The sequence below is a fragment of the Chiloscyllium plagiosum genome, unplaced genomic scaffold (assembly GCF_037043375.1).
Source record: "Chiloscyllium plagiosum isolate Xiang-an unplaced genomic scaffold, Cpla_swu_hap1 HiC_scaffold_11, whole genome shotgun sequence".
Lineage (NCBI taxonomy): Eukaryota > Metazoa > Chordata > Chondrichthyes > Orectolobiformes > Hemiscylliidae > Chiloscyllium > Chiloscyllium plagiosum.
This window is the reverse complement of record NW_028270149.1, coordinates 83,364,205-83,392,080: the sequence shown is the minus strand read 5'-3', so window position 1 is coordinate 83,392,080 and position 27,876 is coordinate 83,364,205. Positions and strand designations below refer to the sequence as shown.

Genomic DNA, 27,876 nt, shown 5'->3' with positions numbered 1-27,876 from the left:
TGGTGCTTCTCGCTCAGGGTGTGGTGACCATGGCTGGGTGTTTGAAAGCACATGTCTTACCTCTGCATGTGACGTCCTCCCTCTGAGCTTCAAACTGAGCACGTTTGTCATTGGGTCTTCCTCAGGCCAGCCAGCTGAACATGGAGCATTTCTCAGGGATGCACAACTGGTACACGACATCCCACGCCCGCCCCACCTTCTGCAATGTCTGCCGGGAGGCCCTGTCAGGAATGACTTCTCACGGGCTCTCTTGTGAAGGTAGGAGGGTCCTTGCTGTGAGCTTGAGTGACTTCATTGCCTTGATTACTATCTCATCAACATCACAAAACAGTAGAGAGGAAATATTTAAAAAATTGACACCTGGAATTACCTGGGAAGTTATTTTACTTTGGCTCCACAACCTTATGTTGCCAGGATGTTTCATCCAAACACTGTGTTAGCATTAAGTGTGACATTCTGGGAATGTCCAAACAGTTCACCAGGAAAACAGCCAGCTCAGTCCTCAGCAGTATCAATCATAGGATGGAGGGAACAATTCACAGCAGGAAGCAGCTTGGAGTGAATGGAGCCCCAGAAAGTGAGAGATAGCAGAATGAGCATTTAAAGGAATGGAAGAACTTATATCCTTTACCTGAGACGGCAGAATTGGGGTCAGAATGAAGATGGGCAATTTTTTCAATAATCTTATCACAAGGCATGGTTAGGTGTAGCACCATTTTTTTTAATGCAGTACAAGTCAGGGTCTGGTCCAGCATGTAGGATTGGCTTGGAGCCTCCTGCAATTGAAGATTTATCTCACGGGGACTCCTGTGATTGACCGCAAGATACTGTGGTTGGGCTTAAAGCAGAACAGCAAGGTCACAATGCGCCCAGATTGCAAAATGACCTGACCATATGTTCGTTCTGGCAACAAGGATCGACCAGTTTCTGCAGCACAGAGGATTCTGGGAGTTTCAGCGACCATATTGATCGTAGTCAAGTTGAGTTGTTGGAATTGGGAGATGATGAAGTAGGGGTGCAATGTCTAAGTTATTTTGGAGGCAGGAAGCCTTGTGTTGATGTCTTCAATAATATACTCCAAACACAGTTGGTAACCTGACCAGCCTATGGACTGGTGACCATCTCCTTTAATATCACTTTATGCAACTTTGGGTCAAAATGTGTATTAAAATGATCCTCTGAAGTGGCTTGGAGCATTTCATTACACTATATGAAGGCACTATATAAAGATCAGTTGTTGTTGTAGAGTTAGTGTTGGCTATCAAGGTTATTTGTAATGGCGAGTACTATACAGATTGGTAATTCTGCGTACAAATCAGTTTAATCCTGCCTGACGTATCAAATGGCCTCAGAGTATGTGGGGTTTCTGAGCCATGGCTTTCTTAACTGGGAACTGTTAGGCTGAGTATGTGGTGGATCTGCTGCTAAAGACAACACACTGAACCTTTGCTTTTAAATTGACAGTGTGTAAGTTTAAAGCTCACAAACGATGTGCTGTTAGAGCGTTCAACAACTGCAAATGGACCACACTGGCCTCTGTAGGAAGTGATATCATTGAAAATGAGGATGGGGTAAGTACAATGGTGACATCCATTGAGTTCTATTAATTGAGTTTAAAAAGGGCTGCTTATTAAATTCATTCATTATCTCTAAATTAAAAATCAATTTTTGACAAAAATGACTCGATAATAATGAATGCATCCCACATGATTGGAGATCCCTCACTCACCTTGATCTTTGCTCTCTCTATTCTTTGTTTATTGATCTCTGAAGATTCTTTTCTCAATCTTTCTCATCACTAGCGGCACGGTGATAGGGCAGCACGGTGGCACAGTGGTTAGCTCTGCTGCCTCACAGTGCCAGAGACCTGGGTTCAATTCCTGCCTCAGGCGACTGACTGTGTGGAGTTTGCACGTTCTCCCTGTGTCTGCATGGGTTTCCTCTGGGTGCTCCGGTTTCCTCCCACAGTCCAAAGATGTGCAGGTAAGGTGAATTGGCCATGCTAAATTGTCCGTAGTGTTAGGTAAGGGGTAAATGTAGGGGTATGGGTGGGTTGCGCTTGGGCGGGTCGGTGTGGACTTGTTGGGCCGAAGGGCCTGTTTCCACACTGTAATCTAATCTAATCTAATCTAGCTCATCAATGTATCTACTCCCTTTCCCTTCATCCTCACAGGGGGCAGCACAGTGGCTCAGTAGTTAGCACAGCTATCTCACAGCGCCAGGAACCTGAGTTCAATTCCAGCCTTGGCTGTGGAGTTTGCACGTTCTTCCCCCTGTCTGCGTGGGTTTCCTCCGGGTGCTCTTGTTCTCTCCTGCAGTCTGAAGATGTGTAGGTTAAGTGGATTAGCCGTGTGAAATACAGGGTTATGGGGATAGAGTAAGGGTCTGGATGGGATCCTCTTTGGAAGGTCAGTGTGGACTGAATGGCTTGCTTCAACACTGTAGGGAAACTATGATTTTCACAGCATTGAAATCAAGCAGATCACATCATTTGCATACAGTTCCTCTGATAGGTTCCATTTACTTACTGAGACCACTGATGCCCCGAGAGTTAACACCCAATGGTTGCTCACTTCCCCTGCCTCTCCCAACTCTGACATGACCATACAAGCTAACGAGTTATTGTTCGAGAGGTGGGATCAATATCTCAGCTGGAGGCTGAACCTGTCAAGGATCAGGAGACAAACTCCTCTTAGAATGTAGAAACGTCCAGGTGACATGGGACTTCAAAAGCAGAAAATGTTAAGGACGGTGTGCACCTGGGGCTGAGGTTTCACCAGCACCAATTACAATGAGACACTTGCATGGGGAGTGGAGAGTCTGGAGCATTGGGCTCCACTAGAATTGCTTCTAAACCCTGTGTTGTGCTTCCATCACAAGCCTGATGATATTTCTGTCACTTGTTATTTACAATTGCTCACTAACACAATGAGGTGTGGGCGTGTCTGATGGTTTGATTGATGTTGATGCATATTAAGATGCGTTAACATTGCATTAATGTAAACAGTAGGAATTGGTGGGCTTGGAGACCATGTGGGTGCCAGATACAGCATTGTGATGGTGAACTCACCTCGAGCTCTGCTCTGTTGCAGGTTGCCATGCCTCACCAGTGGCTGGAGGGGAACCTGCCCGTCAGTGCCCGATGTGCTGTCTGTGATAAAACCTGTGGCAGTGTCCGGAGACTGCAGGACTGGAGGTGCCTGTGGTGCAAAGCAATTGTAAGAGTTTCCTCGGGATGTTGATTGAGCGGGTATTTTCAATCACGGAGGGCGCGGTTACACAGGATCTTTTAAAACAGAAAAGGAGATAGCAATGTACAATCTTGGGCAGGGGTTGAATTTTCTCCCAATCTTGTCCCTCATGGGGGCATCCAGTCAAGGGGATGGTCAGAATCTGCGAGGGGTTGTTCGGCCAATCCCAAACTGCTTCTCTCCTCAGTGAGCCTATCAGCAGCAACCGGGGCAGAACGACCGTATGATTGGGTAAACAATGAGAAGGGCATTGGTGACTGGGAGCTGGTCAGCAGGGAGCTAGAGCTGGAGCTGGGGGGTTCTGGCCAAAGGAGTGGGATTGGGTAAGGATCAGGAAGTACAGTCGATTTGCCCTGGAGTGGAGGCAGAATGCCTGAACATTGTGATTTGCTTCCAGGGAGGGGCAGGGGCAGGGGCAATCTCACACAGTGTGATTTGCCCAAGGGAGGTGGCTCACACATTGTGATTTGCCCCAGGGAGGGGGGGTACAAGAGAGTGTGATTTGCCCCGGGAGGGGGGGGGTACCATGCAGTGTGATTTGCCCCAGGGGAGGGGGGGGGGGAGTACCATACAGTGTGATTTGCCCCAGGGGAGGGGGTACCACACAGTATGATTTGTCCCGGGGAGGGGGAGTACCATACATTGTGATTTGCCCCAGGGAAGGGGGCTCACACTGTGTGATTTGCCCCACGGGAGGGGGGTACCACACAGTGTGATTTGCCCCACGGGAGGGGGGTACCACACAGTGTGATTTGTCCCAGGGGAGGGGGTACCAACAGTGTGATTTGCCCCAGGGGAGGGGGCTCACACAGTGAGATTTGTCCCAGGGGAGGGGTTACCCCTTGTGTGATTTGTCCCAGGGGAGGGGGGATACCACACAGTGTGATTTGCCCCAGGGGAGGGGGGATACCACACAGTCTGATTTGCCCCAGGGGAGGGGGTACCACACAGTGTGATTTGCCCCAGGGGAGGGGGGTACCACACAATGTGATTTGCCCCAGGGAGGGGGGTACCACACAATGTGATTTGCCCCAGGGGAGGGGGGTACCACACAGTGTGATTTGTCCCAGGGGAGGGGGGGGTACCACACAGTGTGATGTGCCCAGGGCAGTGGGGGCTCACACAGTGTGATTTGCCCCATAGGAGGGGGGGTATCACAGTGTGATTTGCCCCGGGGAGGGGGGTACCACACTGTGTGATTTGCCCCAGGGGAGGGGGGTACCACACAGTGTGATTTGCCCCAGGGATGACTCCCTGTAGTGGGATAGATTTCTGTTTCCCTGGGCAGCAGATAGTAATGGGTAAGTTAGAGTCAACAGAACTAAGTTGCCCATGTAAAAATGAAAATCTTCACTCAGGGCATCCCTAATGAAGTCAAGTAATGTGCCGCAAGCTCCCATGATCTATAATGAGATAAGGAGCACACAGGCTGTTTTTAATCATGTTAATGGAAGGGTCAGTGTTGGGCCTGGGTACTGTGGTGGTGATGGTGATGGTGATGCAGGGACTCTAGTTTCTGGAGTTTGACTTCGACCCACCTGTTTTGACTCAGAAATGACCAATCAAATGATCAGTCCTGTGTTCCGTTTGATTTTGCTTCCAATTGTATGAAGAGGAGTTAAATCGGAGGCCTCTCTTCTGGACCCACCATTCACCCGTCCTGATGTTCCTCTGTCTCTCTACATTGCCTTTGTGATGCACTGTGTGGTACAGATTATCCACTAAATTGCCAGCACAGCTATCAGCTCGATGCACACACTTGTATCTGTGAAAAGTGAGTCAGCAAATTGGGAGGGATTGATTTGAAATGGGACAGCTGCTCTGTGACTCAGAAAAGAAATGGTTTAATTGTAACTCTGACTGGGTTGAATACATAATCTGTGCTGCGATAGCAGGTCTCAGTCTGTGCAACAGTAGGAGTGCTATAATTATGTGAATATGGTAGCACTGTGGTTATGTCACTGAACTAATCACCCTCAAGCCTGGGCTAATGGTCCGGAAATGTGAGATCAAATCCCATCACAGCAGTCAGGGAATTTAATTCTGGTTAATTAATTCAATCTGGACTGAAAAGGCTGGTGTAATGGAGACCCAAAAAATACAAGATTTTTCTAAGACCCAATTGCTTCACTCATAAACCTAGGGGAATGAAAACTGTCATTTTTGCCTGGTCTGACCGCGTCTCACTCTACATCCAACAATGTACTTGAACCTTGACTGTCCTCAGAAATAATTTGGTGAAGCAACTCAGTTGTATAAAGAAAGGCTGTAAATACAGGCCTTGCCAACCATAATCCACAAATAAGTTAAAACAAAATTGACTTTGTGATTCCAACATGAGAAAGACAAGTCAAGCAATACTCTCACTTGTGGAAAATAATTCGGTGAGCCAGGCTAACAGTGAAAGTGTGGCACTGCAAGTGTTCAGTACGGGTTTACTATGCTAACCAACTCAGGCTGGTTTGCAATACAGAGTGACGCCAACAGCTTGGCTTCAATTCCCGAACCAGCTGAGGTGACCTTGAAGGTCCCATCTTCTTGACCTCACCCTTGAGGTATGGTGACCCTCACGTTAAACCACCCGTAACCATCTCTCTCTCTCTGTCCCTCTCTACATTTCTCTCTAATGCAAGAGCAGCGCTGTGGTTCTAGTGATGACTAGTGTTACTGCCTGTGTTGATTCTCTCTCTGCTCCTGATACGCCCTCTCCCCCTTTTCCCAGTCTCCCTCTGCTCCTGATACCCCATCCGATTCCCAGTCTCCCTCTGCTCCTCATACCCCCATCTCCCCCGATTCCCAGTCTCCCTCTGCTCCTGATACCCCACCCGATTCCCAGTCTCCCTCTGCTCCTCATATCCCCCTCTCCCCCTTTTCCCAGTCTCCCTCTGTTCCTCATACCCCCCCTCCCCTGATTCCCGGTCTCCCTCTGCTCCTGATACCCCCTCTCCCCCGATTCCCAGTCACCGTCTGTTCCTGATACCCCCTCTCCCCCAATTCCCAGTTTCACTCTGCTCATGATACCCCGTCTTCCACTTTTCCCAGTCTCCCTCTGTTCCTGATACCCCCTCCCCGATTCCCAGTCTCCCTCTGCTCCTCATACCTCCTCTCCCCCAGTTCCCAGTCTCCCTTTGCTCCTCATACCCCGTCTCCCCCTTTTCCCAGTCTCCCTCTGCTCCTCATACTCTGCTCCCCCATTCCCAGTCTCCCTCTCTTCCTGACACCCCCTCTCCCCCAATTCCCAGTCTCCCTCTGCTCCTGATACCCCCTCCCCCGATTCCCAGTCTCCCTCTGCTCCTGATACCCCCATCCCCCGATTCCCAGTTTCCCTCTGCTCCTCATACCCCGCCCGATTCCCAGTCTCCCTCAGCTCCTGATAACCCCTCTCCCCGATTCCCAGTTTCCCTCTGCCCCTCATACCCCCCTCTCCCCCGATTCTCAGTCTCCCTCTGCTCCTCATATCCCCCCTCCCACGATTCTCAGTCTCCCTCTGCTCATGATTCCCAGATCCCTGTTCCCAATCTCCCTGTCCTCCCCATCTCCCCGCAAATTCCAATCCCTGAGTTATTTTTCTACCTCTCCCTTTCTTCCTTATTCCCTTAATCCTAATTCCTCAATTTCCTTCCCACCCCATCCTTCAATACCTCGCCTGAAAACATTTCTGCTCACTTTGCAATGATTGCCAATGCTGCAATGGCAGATTTAATCTCACCTGCTACCCTGGGGTAATTGGGCTCATTAATTTTGCGTATGTAGTCCACTCCCGCTTTCTTTCATGACCAGGACCTCTCTCGCCTTCCGGACTGAGGATTACTGAGCCCTCTTCTACTTCACATGAGAAATTAGACAGAGATCAGCATAAATGATATGTTTCTGATCATGTGAATCAGAACTCAGCCTTGTCTGTCCAAGTTTGAACACATTCACGTCCAGCAAGAGTCAGTGTGGGTCGTGTTGGATTGACGTCCCAAGTGAAGTCTTCCAAAGAATCGGTCTGCACAGTTTCATCTCATTCACTAATCAGAAACTAGTCTGCTTCGCTGTCATGTCCATTCATCGCTGCCATTTACCTCAATCCCGTTTTTTGACTTTCCCACGACCAAACACTAACCCCCCTCCTTGTCCATCAAGCATCTGAGTGATCTATCCCAGAATCCACAGCCTTCTGGAAGAGTTCCAGATTTCCCTGTGTGTGAGGATTGCTTCTGGATTTTGTCATTTCGGACAATTAATCCCTGAAGGGGTTAACTGATGTCACCAGGTAGGCACTGCCCATCAGGATATAAAGTACTGTTTGTGGGAGGAGCCTACCAAACTGTTGTTGTAAGGGCTATATTCCATGAAACTAAATTGCAGATGCTCTTGTAGTGAAGTGGTGGTCGTTCCTCCCTCTGACTTAAAGGCTTGAGTTCTCCTCCCAGCTTCTGCACAGGTTTGTCGTGAAGTGCCTGAACATGTTGATTTAAAAATATGATAAAGTGAAATAGCAATATGTACTTGCTCTTAAATCATAAGAGTACTTCTTACTTAAAGAGCTCTTAACTCTAGGCTGAGCTCTCACAAGAAGCTACCATGTAACTCAGATGCAACCCAGTATAACCCTATTCTGCTCAACGAGAGTGAGGCTGCCGTTTTACTGAAGTTTTCCTGTGGGCTTCCTTCCCCATTTGATATCAGTAACTGAGGCTAATTTTTTGAAAAGGGGAAGGATTGGTGGCAGTAAATCGATTGAGAGCATCTTAAATGAAACCAGAGGCTGCAAAGAGATTCCTCAGTAGCCTGTTTCTAATTCTGTCCCATGTTCTGTACTCACCATTTAGAGGAACTCATTCCTATGTGTCAAAACCTATTACTTTAATTAAAAAAGGACATGACCTCGTTCTTCTATGTTTGTGGAAATGCCAGCCAAATTGAAATAATTTATCCATATAATTTAACCATAGATGCTCTAATATAATTCTCATGAATCTACATTGTACACCTTCAAGGGTAAACTGTGCATTCTGACATGTGATGCCCAGAATGTTGGACTATCTTATTGCTACTATCACCTTCAGGGTATACATGGTTAGGGAGATGGCAGTAGCTGTTGCTTCCTCCACCCCCACCATCTCCCCTACATCCCGATTGGGCTGACACTGGGGAAGAGCCATCTGATAGCAGTTGCCAAAAATAATTTCCTATGGGCCTGGCATTCATTCAATTGAGCATTCAAGAAGCGTTGTGTCATACAGAAGCTGAGCCAATTCAATCAGTAAATTAGCAATGAAATCATCACCTTGTCTCCGGAAATCCTCTCACTGACCTCACCACTAAGGTGTGGGGCTCAGCACATTCTCTCCGCTGAGTAAGGAACTCATTAAATGCAGTCGTATTGAATGGAACTCAAGGTCATAATTCAACACCCTTCTATTGTGGAAGGGGTGTGGGCTATTTGGAAACTGTATAACGAATGCAAATGCAGTCAGATTAAGCACAACAGTGAACAGTTGGTAAAGCTTCTTCACCACTTCCCCTATTAAACACTGCCAGGTCAGGGACAGCACAGGATGGGACATAGAGTAAAGCTCCTCAACACTGTTCCCATCAAACACTCTCTGGACAGGTACAGCATGGGGTTAGACACAGTCCAGCTTCCTCTACCCCTGTAAAGTGAATGTGAAGTTCCTTCTATGCTGTCCCCATCCGGTACTCCTCAGATATGGGGTTAACTCTTAATTATCCATGTGTATATAATGGTGACTTAGCAATTTTGATGCATGCCCACTATTTGTATGGGGGGCTGGGTTCAGGGATAAACAAGAAGGTGCACCCTTCTGCTCTGCATGCCCCCTTCCCACTTGAAAACCCACCCAACAGGGGCACGTAGTAACCAGTCCCTTGTGTCAGCTGATGAAGACATTTTAGAATGTTGAGCACGGACGTGGTTCATGTTTATAATCATCCTTTAATTGACTGCTATTTATGGAGTGATTTTTTGAAGGCTTCAGAAGTCAATCTAGATGGTGATATCTTTAATGCTCCATTCTTGTTTCATGGAGTTGTATGGAATTTGACAGCATACAGCCCCACTGTTGCTGTATCTGTTCCACACGAGAGTCCTGTGTCACTTCATCTCATCTGATCAAGACATCCTTCTATTCCTTTCTATCACATTTCCTATCAATCCCCACATCATTTATTCAAATGGAATAGAGAGAAAAACAGATTCCTTTAAACTCATTTCCACTCTCAAGATCAAGCTTTGGATCATTTTAATCTTCTTTAAGTATAAATAAGATCTTTCATAATCAGACACTCTTCCTGATGTGCTGTGAACACGGATAGTAGTCTCATAAGCCTGCAAGGAATTTTGTTTATATGAGGCTGGGTGTGGAGAGTGACAATCTGCTGTTGTCATCTATGTGACCCAGGCCTTCTCCTGTTGTGATTTTTACTGCAAATCTGTATGGGGAGCTTTGTTTGAGCACGTGTGCCCTGTTTTTCAGGTCCACAATATATGCAAGGAGCAGTTAGACAGGAAATGCCCGCTGGGCCAGTGCAAGCTGTCTGTCATTCCTCCAACAGCCCTGAACAGCATCGACCCAGACGGTGAGTAACTGAAAAGGCAGAAGTCCCGCAGTAACTGAGTATTGTCATCCCATCCTCTTCAATCCATCAAACCAATGGAGGTGAACAGCAATTGGTTCAATGCCAGCAGAAGAGCTTTGTGCAGGATACACATGGACATAGACATTACACACAGAGCCCACCCCCCCCCCCCCCCACACACACACACATGCACACACAGACACAGAGACGCACAGACAGACAAAGACATACAGACACACAGAAACACACAGACAGACAGTCACACACACACACAGAGGCACAGACACACACAGACAAACAGAGACACACAGACAGATACAGGCACACATACAGGCAAACAGAGAGACACACAGACAGACAGACAATCCAAAGATGTGCAATTTAAGTGTTTTGGCTGTGCTAAATTGCCCATAGTGTTCAGGGATGAGTGGGTTAGGTGCATTGATCAGGAGTAAGTGCACAGTAATAGGATAGGAGAATGGTCTGGGTGTGTGACTCGTCGGAGGGTCAGCGTGGGCTTGCTGGGCCAAATGGCCTGTTTCCACACTGTAGGAATTCTATTCTATTCTAGACAGACAGACAGATAGACGCACACACACACACACACACGCACACACACAGACAGACAAACACACAGACACACACACACACAGACACCCAGACAGACACTCGCGCACGCGCACACGCAGAGTGATAGGCTCAAATACATAGGCATTCGCAAACACTAATCGGCAGATATGTTCACACACAGCCGCAGGCAAAATGATACAAAGAAATGCCCATATGTACATAGGTGCTCCCAGAAATGCACTTATATACACACAGACAAACATGGAATGATATAATCACGCAAAATTGTAAGCACCCACATGCAGTGTAAGTGCATATTGATTGGAGGGAGGGAAACACATGGATTTGCTTAAAGACTTAAGTGTTACAAGGGATCCGTATGGTGAGACTGTCTCTTTGAAAGGAGTTGTGATGCTGAGGTTCCCTTCATAAATGGTATCCTGGGAAGGAGACTCTTTGTATGATTAGATTAGATTACATTACAGTGTGGAAACAGGCCCTTCGGCCCAACAAGTCCATACCGACCCGCCGAAGCGCAACCCACCCATACTCCTACATTTACCCCTTACCTAACACTACGGGCAATTTAGCATGGCCAATTCACCTGACCTGCATATCTTTGGACTGTGGGAGGAAACCGGAGCACCCGGAGGAAACCCACGCAAACACGGGGAGAACGTGCAAACTCCACACAGTCAGTCGCCTGAGGCGGGAATGTAAACTTTCCCGTTTTATGATCCTTTTATTTTTGCACACAGCGACACCCAGCTCTGATTACAAATTGCTTTCTAAATCTAAACTTCTCACTCTGGGTTAGGCAGGGAATCTCCACTTTGGTACCTTGAGTGTTCACAAATTGGTTTTTAAAAATGACTTCTGACTCAGCCATGCAGCAATGAGCTATCAAGTCTGATGGTTGCTATGGAAACATGTTTCAACGTAGTGAAGATATAAATGACACAATATAGTGAGATTAAACATGACTGGAGCATTACGCATAATGCTCCCACATCGGCCATTTAGTCAACTCATGTCTGATCTGGCTTGCCTATTTTAAATATATTAAAGGAGCAATTCCAGTCAGGATTGTTTCCCCAGCACATGCAGGGGGTCGTGGAAGAAGTCAGTTATACCACATTGTCCAGGAGCTTTATCTCACAGAAGATAGGGAATGGCGAGACTTTTGGGAAGTGTCAGTCTGATCACTGCTGTGAAGTTAGCGAGAAGCTGAACAGCACTCACCTATACCTCCTGGTTCACTGTAAGCTTTTTGTACATCGTTTCATTTTGAATTAACACAGCAGAGAACCTACTGAATGAATGTTGTTATTAAACTGCTGAATGGACCTCTCTAATTTCAAACCTAATACTGATCTTGCCTTACACACCTCCTGTGCAGCCATAACCTTGTGTGCTTCGCTCTGTCTAAGCACCATGCTTGCAGTGATCTGCCTGTACGGCTCACAAAACAAAGCTTTTCATTGTACTTAGGTACGTGTGACAACAATAAATCAAAATCAACTCAGTCCCAGGCAGAGGCTGGGTTAGTGCTGAGAATATAGGTCCATTGTTAGAGGTCACTGTGCACTGCTCAGGAATAACTGCCATTGGATAATCCCTGCAAAGATATCAGTGCAACTTGCGTTTAGCCTTAAGGATGCATACGATCCCCTGTGTGTGTGACTATCGTTCCCAGAAGGAAGAACCAGTAAAAGTGTTGAGTGACACTTACTTGAAAAAGAGTTCAGTTAAGGCCAGTACATCTATGTCCAAGTATGACTTACTTTCCCCTTTGGGATCGTGTGTTAGTTTGTGGCCGTGTGTGTGTGAATATTGCCCTGTGGGTTGTGAAGGAGTCATTAAGGAAAGTTCATCTTGCTTTATGGATTGGAATTGAGAAGAATCATGAGTAAATGTACAGACCTTGTGAGTTGCATTTACTTTATTGATACCTGTAAAATCAGGGTAATAGAGTCATATAGCACAGAAACAGACCATACGATACAACCAGTCCATGTCGACCATAATCTCAAACTAAACTAGTCCCAGTTGGCCCATATCCCTCCATATCTTTCCTAATCATGTACTTATCCAGATGTCTTTTAAACATTGTATCTGTTTTGGATGTAGGTTTGCTCACTGAGCTGAAAGGTTCATTTCCAGACGTTTCGTTACCTTATTAGGTAACATCTTCAGTGGACCTCACGTGAAGCAATGCTGAAAATTCCTGTTTTATATTTATATGTTTGGGTTTCTTTGGGTCATTTCCTGTGGTGATGTTACAACCTCAACCTGAGGTACAAATTGTAACTGTACACGCATCCACCACTTTTTTTAGAAGTTCATACCCCCATACACGAACCACTCTCTGTGTAATAAAATTGCCCTCCATTCCTGGCGACTTCCTGGTCAATCTCTTCTGAATCATCTCGCGCTTAATAATATCCTTTCTATAACTGGGTGGCCAGAACTGGACACAGTGCTCCAGGAGAGGCCTCACCAATGTGCAGCATTACCTTAACATAACGTCCCAACTCCTATACTCAAATGTTTGAGCAATGATGTCAAAAGGTGTGGCGCTGGAAAAGCACAGCAGGTCAGGCAGCACCCGAAGAGCAGGAGAGTCAATGTTTTGGGCATAAGCCCTTCATCAGGAACACCTTCATTAGGGGTCTTATGCCCGAAACATCGCCTCTCCTGCTCTTCGGATGCTGCCTGACTGGCTGTGCTTTTCCAGCGCCACACTTTTCGACTCTGATCTCCAGCATCTGCAGTCCTCCCTTTCTCCAAGGTCTGAGCAACGAAGGTAAGCGTGCTAAATGCCTTCTCATTATTCAATGAGTGTTCCTGCACGGATGAATGAGGCAGCTGTCTGCATAAGGAATTGTCAGGAGGTTGGAAGGGCTGAGACCCTAAAGGAAGTGATGCCTGACAGTGCTGTTCAAGCCCAAATCTTTTTGAATCTCTTCTATATTGTTTTGAAGAAGGGACAGTGTGGATAATGTGGGGAATGAGATCTGGCCTTGGAGGGAAGTACTTGAGAGGGGCTTCTGCCTTAAAGCTGGCTCAGCCCAAACTGATGGGGCATCAAGGTCATCAATTCCCTCGCGCTTATTGACATCTCCCCTCCCAAGGATTGGGGCCTATTGCAACGCCTCAGCACATAGGCCGAGGAAGTCAGAGCTTGGAGCTGCTGTGGGGTACTGTCACAGTAAGGCCCTCTTTACATAATGGGGTGGAGAGGATGACCTCCCAAATATCCTCATTATCTGTCAGATTCCGGTCCTGGGGACCATCCCCTGGAAGTCTGACCCTACCCAAAGCAAAGGAACAGTAGAAAATATGAATGTCTCATCGTGGATATCTGAAAACGGATCTCCAGGATGCCAAGCACATTCATTTCCAATTAAGATTGGGTTTCTCTATTTTTCCCCTCTGGTGATGTGCCCAGGAATTTCCCGATCAGCCTATCTTATTGCCGTTGTGCTCACAGTGTCTTTTCTTTAATCTCTCAGTCGGAGTAACATTGCTGAGCCTTGTATTCTGTCCTTGTCTTTGTTCAGGGTTCTGGAAGGCCACCTGCTCCTCATCCTGCAGCAGTCCCCTCCTGGTCCTGGTGAATTCCAAAAGTGGTGATAACCAGGGAGTGAAGTTCCTCAGGAAGTTCAAACAGCTGCTGAACCCAGCGCAGGTATTCGACCTGATGATTGGTGGGCCCCACCTCGGGTAAGTCCAGCTACCATCTGTGCACCGGCTGTCTCATGGCTTATCATTGTTAAACATTCCTCAGCACTTCCACTTAACATTTCACTTTGTTCAGTGCAGTTTCATATCAGCTACTTAACACTAGTATCAGCAACTGTGACGCAAACGAAAAGTTTAGCTGTTTTTTTTTGGTGCTGTATATTGAAGGAGGAATCTTAGCAAAGGCAGGAAGAGAGATATCTATTCTTTGTTAACTGGAATCTTTTAACTCAATTGAAAGATGACACCTCTGACAGTGCATCATTCCCTCAGCACTGACCCTCTGATAGTGCATCTTTCCCTCAGTACTGACCCTCTGACAGTGCAGCACACCCTCCGCACTGACCCTCTGACAGTGCATCATTCCTTCAGCACTGACCCTCTGACAGTGCATCATTCCCTCAGCACTGACCCTCTGACAGTGCAGCATTCCCTCCGCACTGACCCTCTGACAGTGCAGCACTCTCTCAGTACTGACCCTCTAACAGTGCATCATCCCCTCAGCACTGACCCTCTGACAGTGCAGCACTCCCTCAGTGCTGACCCTCTGACAGTACATCATCCCCTCAGTACTGACCCTCTGACAGTGCATCATTCCCTCCGCGCTGACCCTCTGACAGTGCATCATTCCCTCCGCACTGACCCTCTGACAGTACATCATTCCCTCAGCACTGACCCTCTGACAGTGCATCATTCCCTCCGCACTGACCCTCTGACAGTACATCATTCCCTCAGCACTGACCCTCTGACAGTGCATCATTCCCTCCGCACTGACCCTCTGACAGTGCATCATTCCCTCCGCACTGACCCTCTGACAGTGCATCATTCCCTCCGCGCTGACCCTCTGACAGTGCATCATTCCCTCCGCACTGACCCTCTGACAGTACATCATTCCCTCCGCACTGACCCTCTGACAGTGCATCATTCCCTCCGCACTGACCCTCTGACAGTACATCATTCCCTCAGCACTGACCCTCTGACAGTGCATCATTCCCTCCGCACTGACCCTCTGACAGTGCATCATTCCCTCCGCACTGACCCTCTGACAGTGCATCATTCCCTCAGCACTGACCCTCTGACAGTGCATCATTCCCTCAGCACTGACCCTCTGACAGTGCATCATTCCCTCAGCACTGACCCTCTGACAGTGCATCATTCCCTCAGTACTGACCCTCTGACAGTGCATCATTCCCTCAGCACTGACCCTCTGACAGTGCATCATTCCCTCCGCGCTGACCCTCTGACAGTGCATCATTCCCTCAGCGCTGACCCTCTGACAGTGCATCATTCCCTCAGCACTGACCCTCTGACAGTCCATCTTTCCCTCAGTATTGACCCTCCGACCGTGCAGCACTCTTTCTGTACTGACTCTGCCTGCACGCTGCCTCGGTACTAACTGCCTGACATCGCAGCATTCCCTAAATACTGCCCCTCTGATAGTGCAGCATTTCTTCTGTACTGACCTTCTGACTGCACATCACTTCCTCAGTGTGGAGCCCTCCTCACTGAGTGTTTCTTCATTATAAGCCCCTTAGATAGTCCAATATTGCAGCCCATGTTTAGTACAGATCCTCAGAGTGTGCAGCACCCCTTTACGCTTGCTCCCTGACAGTCCAGGACTCTGTCAGTACTGCCCCTGAAATAGTGCAGCATAATCTCAGTACTGGACTATCTACCTGTAGACACACGTCCTCAAGGTCTAATACTGTGCTGTTGCGGCAACTCTATCATTACTTCCAATGGAACTGTTTGGCCAAGATATCAGAGTGAATTTGCTGATGGGATGTCTGAACCTGGTTTCCAGTTATGCAAAGACAAATTCAAATCTTTCCAAACTCTTTGCGGAGATTGACATGGGGTTTACTTGAAGCTATTCCTATGTAATGCTGGAGCTACCTCAGCAATTCCTGCTGCATTCTGTGCACATTTCAAACACAGTACAATAGCCACTGTCAAGAAATTGTGGGATGGGTGAAGGAGGGAGGTTACTACAACATTCAGGGTGTGTGATTATTGTCGTTTCCTTGCCTGATCTGGAGTGGAGCTGTAACTGTGTTTGTTCCCCTGGCAGCCTCCGTCTGTTCCAGAAGTTCTCCACATTCCGAATTCTGGCCTGCGGAGGAGATGGGAGCGTGGGCTGGGTCTTGTCTGAAATCGATAAAATGGGTTTACACAAACAGGTCAGCGAGTGATAGCGGCCTCGGTGTGTTTTATGTGCTTAATCTGGAGAGTTGGTTTACTTTTAATTAACTCTTATGATTCATGTTTAGTTGATGTAATACTGAGCAGAGACGGATAAAGGTGGGACTGAGACAGACAGACAGATTGACAGGCGAGAGTGGGACTGAGACAGACATGGGAGGGTGGGACTGAGACAGACACGGGAGGGTGGGACTGAGACAGACAGGCGAGAGTGGGACTGAGACAGACACGGGAGGGTGGGACTGAGACAGACACGGGAGGGTGGGACTGAGACAGACAGGGGAGAGTGGGACTGAGACAGACACGGGAGGGTGGGACTGAGACAGACAGGGGAGGGTGGGACTGAGACAGACAGGCGAGAGTGGGACTGAGACAGACAGGGGAGAGTGGGACTGAGACAGACAGGCGAGAGTGGGACTGAGACAGACAGACACGGGAGGGTGGGACTGAGACAGACAGGGGAAGGTGGGACTGAGATAGACAGACAGATCGACAGGCGAGAGTGGGACTGAGACAGACAGGCGAGAGTGGGACTAAGACAGACAGGTGAGAGTGGGACTGAGACAGACAGGAGAGAGTGGGACTGAGACAGACACAGGAGGGTGGGACTGAGACAGACAGGCGAGAGTGGGACTGAGACAGACACGGGAGGGTGGGACTGAGACAGACAGGGGAGAGTGGGACTGAGACAGACAGGGGAGAGTGGGACTGAGACAGACAGGGGAGAGTGGGACTGAGACAGACCTGGGAGGGTGGGACTGAGACAGACAGGCGAGAGTGGGACTGAGACAGACACGGGAGGGTGGGACTGAGACAGACAGGGGAGAGTGGGACTGAGACAGACAGGGGAGGGTGGGACTGAGATAGCCAGACATGGGAGAGTGGGACTGAGACAGACAGGGGAGGGTGGGACTGAGACAGACAGGGGAGAGTGGGACTGAGACAGACAGGGTAGAGTGGGACTGAGATAGACAGGGGAGAGTGGGACTGAGACAGACAGGGGAGAGTGGGACTGAGACAGACCTGGGAGGGTGGGACTGAGACAGACAGGCGAGAGTGGGACTGAGACAGACACGGGAGGGTGGGACTGAGACAGACAGGGGAGAGTGGGACTGAGACAGACAGGGGAGGGTGGGACTGAGATAGCCAGACAGGGGAGAGTGGGACTGAGACAGACAGGGGATGGTGGGACTGAGACAGACAGGGGAGAGTGGGACTGAGACAGACAGGGTAGAGTGGGACTGAGATAGACAGGGGAGAGTGGGACTGAGATAGACAGACAGGGGAGAGTACTTCTGAGATAGACAGACAGGGGAGAGTGGGACTGACATAGACAGGGGAGAGTGGGACTGAGACAGAAAGGAGAGGATGGGACTGAGACAGACAGAAGAGGGTGGGACTGAGATACACGGGGAGAGTTGGACTGAGATAGACAGACAGGGTAGAGTGGTACTGAGACAGACAGGAGAGAGTGGGACTGAGATGGACAGGGGAGAATGGGACTGAGACAGATAGACAGACAGATCGACAGGCGAGAGTGGGACTGAGATCGACAGGGGAGAGTGGGACTGAGATAGACAGACAGACAGGGGAGAGTGGGACTGAGACAGATAGACAGACAGGGGAGAGTGGGACTGAGATAGACAGGGGAGAGTGGGACTGAGATAGACAGACAGACAGGGGAGAGTGGGACTGAGATAGACAGACAGATCGACAGGCGAGAGTGGGACTGAGATAGACAGGGGAGAGTGGGACTGAGATAGACAGACAGACAGGGGAGAGTGGGACTGAGATAGACAGACAGACGGGGAGAGTGGGACTGAGATAGACAGGGGAGAGTGGGACTGAGATAGACAGACAGACAGGGGAGAGTGGGACTGAGATAGACAGACAGACGGGGAGAGTGGGACTGAGACAGACAGACAGGCGAGAGTGGGACTGAGACAGATAGACAGGGGACAGTGGGACTGAGACAGACAGGAGAGAGTAGACTGAGATAGACAGACAGGGGAGAGTGGGACTGAGACAGACAGGAGAGGGTGGAACTGAGACAGACAGGAGAGGGTGGGACTGAGACAGACAGACAGGGGAGAGTGGGACTGACATGGACAGGGGAGAGTGGGACTGAGATAGACAGGGGAGAGTGGGACTGAGATAGACAGACAGACAGGGGAGAGTGGGACTGAGATAGACAGGGGAGAGTGGGACTGAGATAGACAGACAGGGGAGAGTACTTCTGAGATAGACAGACAGGGGAGAGTGGGACTGACATAGACAGGGGAGAGTGGGACTGAGACAGAAAGGAGAGGATGGGACTGAGACAGACAGAAGAGGGTAGGACTGAGACAGACAGACAGTGTAGAGTTGTACTGAGACAGACAGGAGAGAGTGGGACTGAGATGGACAGGGGAGAGTGGGACTGAGACAGATAGACAGACAGATCGACAGGCGAGAGTGGGACTGAGATCGACAGGGGAGAGAGGGACTGAGATAGACAGACAGACAGGGGAGAGTGGGACTGAGACAGATAGACAGACAGGGGAGAGTGGGATTGAGATCGACAGGGGAGAGTGGGACTGAGATAGACAGACAGACAGGGGAGAGTGTGACTGAGATAGACAGACAGATCGACAGGCGAGAGTGGGACTGAGATAGACAGGGGAGAGTGGGACTGAGATAGACAGATAGACAGGGGAGAGTGGGACTGAGATAGACAGACAGACGGGGAGAGTGGGACTGAGACAGACAGGAGAGAGTGGGACTGAGACAGACACAGGAGGGTGGGACTGAGACAGACAGGCGAGAGTGGGACTGAGACAGACACGGGAGGGTGGGACTGAGACAGACAGGGGAGAGTGGGACTGAGACAGACAGGGGAGAGTGGGACTGAGACAGACAGGGGAGAGTGGGACTGAGACAGACCTGGGAGGGTGGGACTGAGACAGACAGGCGAGAGTGGGACTGAGACAGACACGGGAGGGTGGGACTGAGACAGACAGGGGAGAGTGGGACTGAGACAGACAGGGGATGGTGGGACTGAGACAGACAGGGGAGAGTGGGACTGAGACAGACAGGGGAGGGTGGGACTGAGACAGACAGGGGAGAGTGGGACTGAGACAGACAGGGTAGAGTGGGACTGAGATAGACAGGGGAGAGTGGGACTGAGATAGACAGACAGGGGAGAGTACTTCTGAGATAGACAGACAGGGGAGAGTGGGACTGACATAGACAGGGGAGAGTGGGACTGAGACAGAAAGGAGAGGATGGGACTGAGACAGACAGAAGAGGGTGGGACTGAGACAGACAGGGGAGAGTGGGACTGAGATACACGGGGAGAGTTGGACTGAGATAGACAGACAGGGTAGAGTGGTACTGAGACAGACAGGAGAGGGTGGAACTGAGACAGACAGGAGAGGGTGGGACTGAGACAGACAGGAGAGAGTGGGACTGAGATAGACAGACAGGGGAGAGTGGGACTGAGACAGACAGGAGAGGGTGGAACTGAGACAGACAGGAGAGGGTGGGACTGAGACAGACAGACAGGGGAGAATGGGACTGAGACAGACAGGGGAGAGTGGGACTGAGATAGACAGGGGAGAGTGGGACTGAGATAGACAGACAGGGGAGAGTACTTCTGAGATAGACAGACAGAGGAGAGTGGGACTGACATAGACAGGGGAGAGTGGGACTGAGACAGAAAGGAGAGGATGGGACTGAGACAGACAGAAGAGGGTGGGACTGAGACAGACAGGGGAGAGTGGGACTGAGATACACGGGGAGAGTTGGACTGAGATAGACAGACAGGGTAGAGTGGTACTGAGACAGACAGGAGAGAGTGGGACTGAGATGGACAGGGGAGAGTGGGACTGAGACAGATAGACAGACAGATCGACAGGCGAGAGTGGGACTGAGATCGACAGGGGAGAGTGGGACTGAGATAGACAGACAGACAGGGGAGAGTGGGACTGAGACAGATAGACAGACAGGGGAGAGTGGGACTGAGATAGACAGGGGAGAGTGGGACTGAGATAGACAGACAGACAGGGGAGAGTGGGACTGAGATAGACAGACAGATCGACAGGCGAGAGTGGGACTGAGATAGACAGGGGAGAGTGGGACTGAGATAGACAGACAGACAGGGGAGAGTGGGACTGAGATAGACAGACAGACGGGGAGAGTGGGACTGAGACAGACAGACAGGGGTGAGTGGGACTGAGATAGACAGACAGACGGGGAGAGTGGGACTGAGACAGACAGACAGGCGAGAGTGGGACTGAGACAGACAGACAGGGGACAGTGGGACTGAGACAGACAGGAGAGAGTGGGACTGAGATAGACAGACAGGGGAGAGTGGGACTGAGACAGACAGACAGGGGAGAGTGGGACTGAGATAGACAGGGGAGAGTGGGACTGAGATAGACAGGGGAGAGTGGGACTGAGATAGACAGACAGGGGAGAGTACTTCTGAGATAGACAGACAGGGGAGAGTGGGACTGACATAGACAGGGGAGAGTGGGACTGAGACAGAAAGGAGAGGATGGGACTGAGACAGACAGAAGAGGGTAGGACTGAGACAGACAGGGGAGAGTGGGACTGAGATAGACGGGGAGAGTTGGACTGAGGTAGACAGACAGTGTAGAGTTGTACTGAGACAGACAGGAGAGAGTGGGACTGAGATGGACAGGGGAGAGTGGGACTGAGACAGATAGACAGACAGATCGACAGGCGAGAGTGGGACTGAGATCGACAGGGGAGAGAGGGACTGAGATAGACAGACAGACAGGGGAGAGTGGGACTGAGACAGATAGACAGACAGGGGAGAGTGGGACTGAGATAGACAGAGGAGAGTGGGACTGTGATAGACAGACAGACAGGGGTGAGTGGGACTGAGATAGACAGACAGATCGACAGGCGAGTGTGGGACTGAGATCGACAGGGGAGAGAGGGACTGAGATAGACAGACAGACAGGGGAGAGTGGGACTGAGACAGATAGACAGACAGGGGAGAGTGGGATTGAGATCGACAGGGGAGAGTGGGACTGAGATAGACAGACAGACAGGGGAGAGTGGGACTGAGATAGACAGACAGATCGACAGGCGAGAGTGGGACTGAGATAGACAGGGGAGAGTGGGACTGAGATAGACAGACAGACAGGGGAGAGTGGGACTGAGATAGACAGACAGACGGGGAGAGTGGGACTGAGACAGACAGACAGGGGTGAGTGGGACTGAGATAGACAGACAGACGGGGAGAGTGGGACTGAGACAGACAGACAGGCGAGAGTGGGACTGAGACAGACAGACAGGGGACAGTGGGACTGAGACAGACAGGAGAGAGTGGGACTGAGATAGACAGACAGGGGAGAGTGGGACTGAGACAGACAGACAGGGGAGAGTGGGACTGAGATAGACAGGGGAGAGTGGGACTGAGATAGACAGGGGAGAGTGGGACTGAGATAGACAGACAGGGGAGAGTACTTCTGAGATAGACAGACAGGGGAGAGTGGGACTGACATAGACAGGGGAGAGTGGGACTGAGACAGAAAGGAGAGGATGGGACTGAGACAGACAGAAGAGGGTAGGACTGAGACAGACAGGGGAGAGTGGGACTGAGATAGACGGGGAGAGTTGGACTGAGGTAGACAGACAGTGTAGAGTTGTACTGAGACAGACAGGAGAGAGTGGGACTGAGATGGACAGGGGAGAGTGGGACTGAGACAGATAGACAGACAGATCGACAGGCGAGAGTGGGACTGAGATCGACAGGGGAGAGAGGGACTGAGATAGACAGACAGACAGGGGAGAGTGGGACTGAGACAGATAGACAGACAGGGGAGAGTGGGACTGAGATAGACAGAGGAGAGTGGGACTGTGATAGACAGACAGACAGGGGTGAGTGGGACTGAGATAGACAGACAGATCGACAGGCGAGTGTGGGACTGAGATCGACAGGGGAGAGAGGGACTGAGATAGACAGACAGACAGGGGAGAGTGGGACTGAGACAGATAGACAGACAGGGGAGAGTGGGATTGAGATCGACAGGGGAGAGTGGGACTGAGATAGACAGACAGACAGGGGAGAGTGGGACTGAGATAGACAGACAGATCGACAGGCGAGAGTGGAACTGAGATAGACAGGGGAGAGTGGGACTGAGATAGACAGATAGACAGGGGAGAGTGGGACTGAGATAGACAGACAGACAGGGGAGAGTGGGACTGAGATAGACAGACAGATCGACAGGCGAAAGTGGGACTGAGATAGACAGGGGAGAGTGGGACTGAGATAGACAGATAGACAGGGGAGAGTGGGACTGAGATAGACAGACAGACGGGGAGAGTGGGACTGAGACAGACAGACAGGGGAGAGTGGGACTGAGATAGACAGGGGAGAGTGGGACTGAGATAGACAGACAGACAGGGGAGAGTGGGACTAAGATAGACAGGGGAGAGTGGGACTGAGATAGACAGACAGACAGGGGAGAGTGGGACTGAGATAGACAGACAGACGGGGAGAGTGGGACTGAGACAGACAGACAGGGGAGAGTGGGACTGAGATAGACAGACAGACGGGGAGAGTGGGACTGAGACAGACAGACAGGGGAGAGTGGGACTGAGATAGACAGACAGATAGGGGAGAGTGGGACTGAGACAGATAGACAGACAGGGGAGAGTTCAACTGAGACAGATAGACAGACAGATCGACAGGTGAGGTTGAGACTGAGATAGACAGGGGAGAGTGGGACTGAGATAGACAGACAGGGGCGAGTGGGAGTGAGATAGACAGGGGAGAGTGGGAGTGAGATAGACAGGGGAGAGTGGGACGGAGATAGACAGACAGGGGAGAATGGGACTGAGATAGACAGACAGACAGGGGAGAGTGGGACTGAGGTAGACAGACAGATCGACAGGGGAGAGTGGGACTGAGATAGACAAGGGAGAGTGGGACTGAGATAAACAGACTGACAGGAGAGAGTGGGACTGAGATAGACAGACAGACGGGGAGAGTGGGACTGAGACAGACAGACAGGGGAGAGTGGGACTGAGATAGGCAGGGGAGAGTGGGACTGAGATAGACAGGGGAGAGTGGGACGGAGATAGACAGACAGGGGAGAGTGGGACTGAGATAGACAGACAGACAGGGGAGAGTTGGACTGAGATAGACAGACAGATCGACAGGGGAGAGTGGGACTGAGATAGACAGGGGAGAGTGGGACTGAGATAGACAGACTGACAGGGGAGAGTGGGACTGAGATAGACAGACAGACGGGGAGAGTGGGACTGAGACAGACAGACAGGGGAGAGTGGGACTGAGATAGACAGACAGACGGGGAGAGTGGGACTGAGACAGACAGACAGGGGAGAGTGGGACTGAGATAGACAGACAGACGGGGAGAGTGGGACTGAGACAGACAGACAGGGGAGAGTGGGACTGAGATAGACAGGGGAGAGTGGGAGTGAGATAGACAGGCGAGAGTGGGACGGAGATAGACAGACAGGGGAGAGTGGGACTGAGAAAGACAGGAGAGGGTGGGACTGAGAAAGACAGGAGAGGGTGGGACTGAAACAGACAGACAGGGGAGAGTAGGACTGAGATAGACAGGGGAGAGTGGGACTGAGATAGAGAGGAGAGGGTGGGACTGAGACAGACAGACTGGGGAGAGTGGGACTGAGATAGACAGACAGGAGAGGGTGGGACTGAGATAGACAGGAGAGGGTGGGACTGAGATAGACAGGGCGAGTGGGACTGAGACAGGAGAGGGTGGGACTGAGATAGACAGACGGGGAGGCTGGGACTGAGATAGACATACAGGGGAGAGTGGGATTGAGACAGACAGACAGGGGAGAGTGGGACTGTGATAGACAGGGGAGACTGGGACTGAGATAGACAGACGGGGAGAGTGGGACTGAGATAGACATACAGGGGAGAGTGGGAATGAGATAGACAGACAGGGGAGAGTGGGACTGAGACAGACAGACAGGGGAGAGTGGGACTGAGATAGACAGGGGAGAGTGGGATTGAGATAGACAGACGGGGAGAGTGGGACTGAGATAGACATACAGGGGAGAGTGGGAATGAGATAGACATACAGGGGAGAGTGGGATTGAGATAGACAGACAGCGGAGAGTGGGATTGAGACAGACAGGAGAGAGTGGGAGTGAGATAGACAGGAGAGGGTGGGACTGAAACAGACAGACAGGGAGAGTGGGACTGAGACAGACAGATAGGGGAGACTGGGACTGAGATAGACATACAGGGGAGAGTGGAACTGAGATAGACAGACAGGGGAGAGTGGAATTGAGACAGACAGACAGGGGAGAGTGGGATTGAGATAGACAGACGGGGAGACTGGGACTGAGATAGACATACAGGGGAGACTCGGACTGAGATAGACATACAGGGGAGAGTGGAACTGAGATAGACAGACGGGGAGAGTGGGATTGAGACAGACAGACAGGGGAGAGTGGGATTGAGATAGACAGATGGGGAGACTGGGACTGAGATAGACATACAGGGGAGAGTGGGAATGAGATAGACATACAGGGGAGATTGGGATTGATATAGACAGACAGGGGAGAGTGGGATTGAGATAGAGGGGGAGAGTGGGACTGAGACAGACAGGAGAGAGTGGGAGTGAGATAGATAGACAGGGGAGAGTGGGACTGAGATAGACAGGGGAGAGTGAGACTGAGACAGACAGACTGGGGAGAGTGGGACTGAGATAGACAGACAGGGGAGAGTGGGACTGAGACAGACAGACAGGGGAGAGTGGGACTGAGATAGATAGACAGGAGAGAGTGCGACTGAGATAGACAGGAGAGGGTGGGACTGAGTAGACAGGAGAGAGTGGGACTGAGATAGATAGACAGGGGAGAGTGGGACTGAGATAGATAGACAGGAGAGAGTGGGACTGAGAGACAGACAGACAGGGGAGAGTGGGACTGAGATAGATAGACGGGGAGAGTGGGACTGAGACAGGGGAGGGTGGGACTGAGATTGACAGATGGGGAGAGTGGGACTGAGACAGAGGAGGGTGGGACTGAGATTGACAGACAAGGGTGAGACTGAGAGTTGGACAAGCAGTTAGACAGGAGAATATGAGACTGAGAGATGGACAGATTGACAGACAGGAGAGGGTGGGATTGAAAGATAGACAGAAGAGGGTGGGACAGAGACAGTCAGACAGACAAGAAACAGTGGGACTGAGACGAACTGACAGGAGAGGGTGGGACTGAGAGACAGACAGACAGCACTGAGAGGTGGGATTGAGAGACAAACAGACAGTCCGGAGATGATGGGACTGAGACAGACAGGAGATGGTGGGGCTCAGACAGATAGACAGAGAGGTGAGGGTGTGTCAGAGAGAGACAGACAAGGGCAGGGCTTGGAGGCAGACAGTGATGGAGGCTGAGAGTGACCAGATAGTGATGAACAGAAACAAGACCAGAAATTGTTGGAGAAACTCATCTGGTCTGGCAGCATCGGCGGAGTGAAAGCAGGGTCTAGTGACCCTTCCTCAGAACTGTTTGACAGATATCTGACTCTCTCTTTGCCAGTGTAAGCTGGGCGTGCTGCCCCTGGGGACTGGCAATGACCTGGCGAGGGTACTCGGCTGGGGTGGACTATGTGACGACGATGCACAGCTTCCTCAGGTTGTGGCCAAACTGGAGCGTGCCACCACCAAGATGTTGGACAGGTAACGGGGAGGTGTGCTTGTGTTGGTGTATCCCTGTCCCATGACCATCCTCCCTGACAGGCAGCCTCCTTCCTTTAGAAACGATGCCACGCAATACAAGAAAGATGCTATTTGGCCTCTTGTGTTTGTGCCAGCTCTGAGTGAGCTATTGGTTTCCCTCATTCCTATTGCTCTATGCCCATAACCCCGAAAACATTTGTAAAAAGTATTTAACCAACTCCTAAGCTGCTGGAGAGACTCAGCAAGTCTGGCAGCCTCTGTGGAGAGAGCTAACATTTCGAGTTCAATGTGATTCTTCTCTGGAACTGAAGATTGACAGTCCTCAAGCACAATGCATCAGACTCGAAACATTGACTCAGTTTCTCTCTCCACGGGTGCTGCCAGACCTGCTGAGCTTCTCCAGCAATTTGTGTGTTTGTTTCCGATTTCCTGCATCCGCACTTTTTTATTTGTCCAATTTCTGTTTGAAAGTTCAAGTTGAATCTGCTTTCATCAGTCTTCAAAGACATTGCATGCCAGACCCAAGCTAATCACATTAGGATCATCCCTCCAGTTCTTTTGCCAGTTATCTTCAGCATGGACCCTCCAGTTACTCCCGTTATTTAGTCTGTTAAAATTCCTTGCTTTTTAAACCCCTGTTATACACAATCTCTGAACTCAGTTTGAACTCCCACTCCCCTTTCCTACACCCTCACTGCAGAATCCCAGAGCGTCCTCCTGTTCAATTCCTGTTCACCTCGTCCCACCCTTCCTCAGACGCTCTGCTCATTTTGTAAACCCACACGTCAGCCATTCCTTCTTCAGACTTATTACCTCTTCTACCATCACCTGGGGGTGTACGCTACATGACAAGGCTTCCCCAGAACACCTCACAGAAAGGGTGAGAGCAAGAGCGAACATCCTGGCAATATTCTGAAGGGCTCACCTTGCAGTGTGAACAGGGCTGGGTGCAGGACTCCCTCTGCTGGTCCACACACTGCAGTTATCTACCATCAGGCCCAAGTAAACCAAATAGTATCTCTCCATGCGCTGTGTATTACATACATTGAATGAAGGGTTTCACAATCAGAGTCCTTTATAATAGACAGATATCACTCATCAGTTCTCCCTGTTACACAGAGAATCCCACCATCACTGTCCTTATTACACAGGGAATCCCCCCCATCACTGTCCTTATTACAAAGAGAATTCCCCCATTACTGTCCTTATTTCACAGAGATTCCCCTATCACTGTCCCCTATTACAGAGAGAATCCCCCCATTACTGTTACCTATTACAGAGAGAACCCCCCCATTACTGTTCCCTATTACAAAGAGAACCCCACACATTACTGTTCCCTATTACAGAGAGAACCCCCCCTATTACTGTTCCCTATTACAGAGAGAACCCCCCCATTACTGTTCCCTATTACAAAGAGAACCCTCCCATTACTGTCCCCCAATACAGAGAGAATCCCCCCCATCACTGCCCCTGTTTCACAGAGAATCCCCCCATCACTGCCCCCATTAGAAAGAGAATCCACACATCACTGTCCCCATTACAGAGAGACTCCCCCATCACTGTTCCCTATTACAGAGAGAACCCCCCCATTACTGTTCCCTATTACAGAGAGAACCCTCCCATTACTGTTCCCTATTATAAAGAGAACCCCCCCATCACTGTTCCCTATTACAGAGAGAACCCCCCCATTACTGTTCCCTATTACAGAGAGAACCCTCCCATTACTGTTCCCTATTACAGAGAGAACCCCCCCATTACTGTTCCCTATTACAGAGAGAACCCTCCCATTACTGTTCCCTATTACAGAGAGAACCCCCCCATTACTG

At 50.2% G+C, this 27,876-nt stretch overlaps 1 protein-coding gene across 2 annotated transcripts in view; it reads left to right on the top strand.

Moving 5' to 3' along the window:
* The window catches only part of LOC122557073 (diacylglycerol kinase eta), a 223,800-nt gene that overhangs the window by 139,122 nt on the left and 56,802 nt on the right, over positions 1 to 27,876 (top strand). For both annotated transcript variants that reach the window (XM_087992244.1, XM_043704350.2), the window contains exons 5-11: positions 126 to 258; positions 1,465 to 1,571; positions 3,093 to 3,218; positions 9,737 to 9,839; positions 13,973 to 14,135; positions 16,225 to 16,333; positions 25,911 to 26,050. In XM_087992244.1, the coding sequence (XP_087848370.1) occupies positions 126 to 258; positions 1,465 to 1,571; positions 3,093 to 3,218; positions 9,737 to 9,839; positions 13,973 to 14,135; positions 16,225 to 16,333; positions 25,911 to 26,050 (881 nt within the window). The remainder of the gene's footprint in view (positions 1 to 125; positions 259 to 1,464; positions 1,572 to 3,092; positions 3,219 to 9,736; positions 9,840 to 13,972; positions 14,136 to 16,224; positions 16,334 to 25,910; positions 26,051 to 27,876) is intronic.